Source organism: Mustela nivalis (genome assembly GCF_964662115.1).
Source record: "Mustela nivalis genome assembly, chromosome: 17".
In the NCBI taxonomy this organism is placed as follows: domain Eukaryota; kingdom Metazoa; phylum Chordata; class Mammalia; order Carnivora; family Mustelidae; genus Mustela; species Mustela nivalis.
The window spans coordinates 27,551,705-27,557,704 of NC_139036.1; the positions used below are offsets into that span (position 1 = coordinate 27,551,705).

At 40.0% G+C, this 6,000-nt stretch overlaps 1 protein-coding gene across 1 annotated transcript; it reads right to left on the reverse strand.

Annotated features, from left to right (window-relative positions):
* Window positions 1-501: 501 nt before the first annotated feature.
* On the reverse strand, window positions 502-1,376 carry LOC309851809 (transcription factor BTF3). The gene has a single exon (XM_082707541.1). The coding sequence runs from the start codon at window positions 1,258-1,260 to the stop codon at window positions 772-774; it is 489 nt and encodes a 162-aa protein (XP_082563667.1). The 5' UTR covers window positions 1,261-1,376; the 3' UTR covers window positions 502-771.
* Window positions 1,377-6,000: the final 4,624 nt, after the last annotated feature.

Here is a 6,000-nt window from a genome sequence, read left to right on the forward strand (position 1 = left end):
GAAGGTTTTTTCCATCCTTTATTAATTTTTTAAAATTTTTTGTTTCTTTCCCATCTTTTAGACCTGGGATACCATCTTAGGTGCACCAACGGGAAATTCAACAAATCTGAATGTATATTAAAATTCATTTAGCCATTTTTACTTTTTCTGCCAGTGGTTGTAAATCCTGTATCTACATGAAATTAAAATTTCCACTTGATTAGAATAATGGATTATGTAATCTTTATTTTTCTGATACTTTTTAAAAAAGATTTATCAGTACAAGCAAGGTGAGCAGCAGGCAGAAGGAAAAGCAGGCTCCCTGCTGAGGAAGGAGCCTCATGCAGGACTGACCCGAGCCCAATGCAGATACTTAACCAGCTGAGCCACCCAAGCATGCCAGTGTAATCTTTGTTTTTTCAAACAGTTTTTTAATGTGAAAATATTACTCTTTCCTAGATCACATTTTTAGTGCAATGGAGCCCGAATTCCTGATAGTAGTAGCTATTAATACTAGTAACATTTTTTTTTTTTTATCCTAGGCAAAGAACTTTATTAATCTTGTTTCAAACTTTATTCCCAGGCTTCTCCAGCTTAATAAGCTGCAAAGAATGAATTGTGTATAAGCAAAAACTGAAAAGAGCTGCAGTGTCCAAGGGGCTTGGGCTTAAAAATATTAGAGATCTAGATTTTATCAGATCCATGAACAAAATTTTAAAAAGCAGTCATAATATAAAATAGCAGCTCCCAGTAACTTCTTTAAGTTTTATCTTCTTCAGAAGTTGACTCAATTCAGTTTGCTTCATTCTTGGAAGCTTCATCAAAATTCTCCACAAGATCTGGAACTTCATCATCATCATCCTCTCCAGTAGCAAGTGGTGCTTTTCCATCCACAGATTGTTTGGGCAGAGCTTCAGCCAGTCTTCTTAAACTAGTCAGACTGTCTGCACCAAGTTGGTTTAAGATACTGGGTAGCATTTCTGTCAGCTGCTTTGTCTCAGCATGGCCTGTAATGGTGAAAGTGTTCGCTGCCAGCGATGCCTGAACTTTGGGGTTGTTAAAGTGGATCACTGTTCCTTGGTTTGTGAACATATTCACTTCTTCAATACCAGAGATATTGTTTACCCCTAACTTCTTTAAGGAGAACTGAAGTTTTTTATCATCTGCTGTAGCTGTTCTATGAACCACCTTCTTCTTTCGGCGAGCAGTTCCTTTCCCACCAATGCGCACTTGTGCTTGCAGTTTGGCGAGTTTCTCCTGGTTCATGATCGTTTCTTTCATCTTGTTGGAGCGGAAATGGGACCGCGCTGGGGACTAGGGTTGGCGCTCAGGGGGTCTCGGGCGGACCAGCTGAGATTAGGTGCACACACGCGGGGACGCAAGATGGCAGCTCTAGTAACATGTTTGGTTGAAGACATAACTGCAAATGCTAATATTAGCCCTTTTCTGTATCTGTTCCATAAGTAATGTTTTTTTTTTTTTTTAAAGATTTTATTTATTTATTTAACAGAGAGAAATCACAAGTAGGCAGAGAGGCAGGCAGAGAGAGAGAGAGAGAGGAGGAAGCAGGCTCCCTGCTGAGCAGAGAGCCCGATGCGGGACTCGATCCCAGGACCCTGAGATCATGACCTGAGCCAAAGGCAGCAGCTTAACCACTGAGCCAACCAGGCGCCCCATAAGTAATGTTTTAATGTTTGTCTTTTATTTTCTAGTTTTATTTGCCTATGTGATGTAGATCTGTAGTATAATACATTATGGGAAATTTATGATTATGAAATGATAATGAAATACATTATGGGAAATTCCCACTTCAGTTCCAGAGGCAGCCAGCATTTCCCTCATCTTGTGGCAATCTGCACAGACATGCAAGAGGTGTTCATTTCTTAATTATGAAGATTTTTCTTTCAGTATTTTGCAGAGCCTCCTCAATCTTTAGTATTCCCATCTATGGATATAAGTTATTTAACTGCATTATTTAACCATGTCCACTGAAAGGAAAACATTTCTTCTTTACTCATATACACCAGATATGTAAGATTTCCTACACCAAGCGATTCTCCAATTTTCTGTAGACATCAGCAGGGTGTCCTACAATTCAATTCAGTTCTGACACTTACAGAGTTACCACCAGATCCCACAAGTTAAGGGCTCAGTGTCACAAGACTGCCCTCACTTCAGAAACTAATTCCAAGTCATAGGTTTTCATACATTTCTGATCTGGCTGTAAATCGGTTTGCACAACCCCCTCAAGTCTGGTAATTTTTTGCTAGAACAGCTCACAAGAATTCAGGGAAACATTTACTGGTTTATTATATACAAAAGTTACAAAAGAACTTTCTAAAAAAAAGATACACCAGGTAAGGTCCAGAACAGCCCCAAGCAGAGGAGCCTCCGATCCCATTGGCTTGGGGTGAACCACCCTCACCCCATGTGTGTTCACCAACCTGGAAGCTCTGAATCCCATACTTTGGGTATTTTTATAGAGGCTTTATCATTTAGGTGTGATCAGTTGTTAATCTGAAACTCCTCCCTCCCAGGAGAAAAAGGGTGTGTTAGTGAGCCCACTGAGAAAGAGTTATCTCATTAAAACAAAAGATGTTTGTACCGGAGAAATTCCAGGGGATTTAGGACCTTTGTAAGGAATAAGAGTCAGTGACCAAAGATAAAAGTTGTTCCTAACGCCTTTATCACCCAAGAAATTACAAAGGTTTTAGATGCTCTAGCCAGGAGCCTGGGACAAAGGTCAAAATACCTGTTTCTTATTTTATCACAATATCACATCCACACACTGGTTCTTCTCAGTATTTTGAAAACAGTTCTCTACCATGTGCCTCAAAGATTAAAATATGTATTAGTTATATACTGCTGCGTAATACCTCAGAATTTAGTAGCCTTTTTTTTTTTTTTTTTAAAGATTTTATTTATTCGGGGCACCTGGGTGGCTCAGTGGTTAAGCCGCTGCCTTCTGCTCGGGTCGTGATCCCAGGGTCCTGGGATCGAGCCCTGCATTGGGCTCTCTGCTCAGCGGGGAGCCTGGTTCCTCCTCTCTCTCTCTGCCTGCCTCTCTGCCTACTTACGATTTCTGTCTGTCAAATAAATAAATAAAATCTTTTTTTTTTTTTTTTTTTTTTGACAGACAGAGATCACAAGTAGGCAGAGAGGCAGGCAGAGAGAGAGAGAGAGAGAGGAGGAAGCAGGCTCTCCGCGGAGCAGACAGCCCGATGCGGGGCTTGATCCCAGGACCCTGGGATCACGACCTGAGCCGAAGGCAGAGGCTTCAACCCACTGAGCCACCCAGGCGCCCCATGAATTTAGTAGCCTTAAACAAGGAACATCTTCAAGTTTCTGAGTGTTCGGAATCTGGGAACCACTAAGCTAGGCTACAGAATCATGTAGGGCCCAAACAGGGCCACAGTCAACTAAAGGCTTCACTAGGGCCTGGAAGATATGTGTTGGTAGGAGGCCTCAGTTACATGTCATGTGTGCCCTACAGGGCCTCTCAAAATATATTAGTTAACTTTCCCCTATTAGTTAAATAAATTAAATTTCTCCTAATGATAGGAGAAAGAACAAGGCAGAAGGCTCACTGACTTTTGTAACCTAACCTCAAAGATAGATACCAGTTCTGTGTTTTGTTAGTTGTATAAACCATACTGAGACAATATGGAGGCAGCTACAGAGGGCATGAGTATTAGGAGCTGGGCATCATTGAGGGCCATCTTGGAAGCAGTCTATAAGAATCTAGAAGTTAGAAGCATTAATCATATTAAATACAGGGTGTTTTTTTTTTTTTTTTTTTTTTGTTTAGCACTGCATGAATGATGTTATTTTCATCTTCCAGATATCTGGGAGAAAGTTCTGTAATGGAGAGAAGTGTTTTAGTGTGTTCTTTCTTCTAAATATACTCTGTCACGAGAAAAGTTGAAAACTTAAATTTTAGTCTTTTTTTAAAAAAGATTTTTGAGAAATTTATTAGAGTATGTGTGAGTATGAGCAGGGTCGGAGAGAGGGAGAAGCAGACTACCACTGAGTAAGGACTCCCATGGGGGACTTGATACCAGCACCCGGGGGTCATGACCTGGGCTGAAGGCAGAGTCTTAACTGACTGAGCCACCCAGGCACCCCAAATATTAATCTTTAAGGCAAAATAATTTGACTGTATGAATGGTTGCATTAGGGATGACAGTATACAAACTTTGATAGTCTACTTGAATCTATTTTACCACTTAAAGTGCAATGTAGAGGGGTGCCTGGGTGGCTCTGATGGTTAAGTGTCTACCTTTGGCTCAGGTCATGATCTTGGGTTCCTGGGATTGAGCCCCACATCAAGCTCTTTGCTCAATGGGGAGTCTGTTTTTCCCTCTCCCTCTGTTGCTCCCCCTGCTTGTGTTCTCTCTTAAATAAACAAAATCTTAAAACAAATAAAGTGCAATGTAGAAAACTTACCACTGTATTATCCTCTCCTCTTTATGTTTGTATATATTGAAAACCCCATCAGGCAATGTTATAATTTTTATACCAAAAAGCACATATTTTAAAAAACCCAAGAGAACAGGGATGCCTGGGTGGCTCAGTTGGTTAAGCAGCTGCCTTCGGCTCAGGTCATGATCCCAGCATCCTGGGATAGAGTCCCACATCGGGCTCCTTGCTCAGCAGGGAGCCTGCTTCTCCCTCTGCCTCTGCCTGCCATTCTGTCTGCCTGTGCTTGCTCTCTCTCCCTCTCTCTCTGATAAATAAATAAAATCTTTAAAACAAACCCAAGAGAACAGTCTGTGATATTCATCAAGATATTTACCATTGCTATTGCTCTTTTTTCATTCCTGATATTCTAGGCTTCCCTCTAGTATTATTGTCTGGTTTCTGATGAAAAATCTGTAGTCATTCAAATTGTGTCTTTGTCAGTAATGCATAGTTGTTCTCTGGCTGCTTTCAAGATTTTTTTCTTTGTCTTTTGTCTTCAACAGTATGATTATGAAGTTCTTATACATGGATTCCTTTGAGGCTTTCTGCTTGGGGCTTGATGAGTTTTGAATCTGTAGGGTTTTATCTTTCAGAAAACTTAGGAAGTTTTCAGCCATTTTTCCCTCAAATTTTTTTTTCAGCATCACATTCTCCCCCCCTTTTTTAAAAAAGATTTTATTTATTTATTTATTTATTTGAGAGAGAGAAAGAGCCCAGAGGGAGGGCGGGGAGAAGCAGACTCCTGCTGAGCAAAAACGTTTCATCCCAGGACCCTGGGATCATGACCTGAGCCGAAGACAGACACTTAACCAACAGAGCCACCCAAGCACCCTCTTTTTTTCTTTCTTTGTAACTCTTTGTTTTTCCTTTCGTTAGAACATTTGATGCTATATTTCTGAGTTGTAAAATTTCCATTTGGTTCCTTATTTTTTTTCCCATTTGGTTCTTCTTTATATCTTTGTTGAAATGTTCTGTGTTTTCATGCATGTCAAGAGGCTTCACAATTGTTTGCAGGAACATTTGTTACAGTACTGCTTTAAAGTGTGTCAGATAATCTTTGTCATTTAGGTATTCCTTTCCCTTGGCTGAAAACTAAAATATTAATGATTATCACAGTTCTACATGAAATCAGATTATTTCACCACTGCTTAAATCAGGTGATGTTTGTGAGCATCTGTTGTGAGCATCTGTTGATTATTTTTTCTGGGAGTTAGATTTTCCTGGTTCTTTCACAATTCTCTAAGTCTTTGATATGCGAATTAGGATCTGATCCTTGCTAGATATACTCTGTGAGGTCACTCTCCTGAGCTCCTCCCTCTCTACAGTCTCCATGGTACTTTACCCTCCTCTGGGGCTCCTCTTTTAAATTCTCTGGGCCGTACGCACTTCCACTACTGTGCCTACATTTGGTTCTAATCTATAAAATGTAGATAAGTAATACTACAGGCATGTAGAGCTAAATAAATGTTACCCAATATTATTTTTATTAAATTTTTAGCTTCTCAAAACCGTTATAACAGTTAATTCAGGTTTCTCAGATTTTAAAGTAGTTTTTATCTA

Excerpts from the sequence above, each read along its gene's own strand:
- LOC309851809 (XM_082707541.1), bottom strand. The coding sequence starts at position 1,260 with ATGAAAGAAACGATCATGAACCAGGAGAAACTCGCCAAACTGCAAGCA.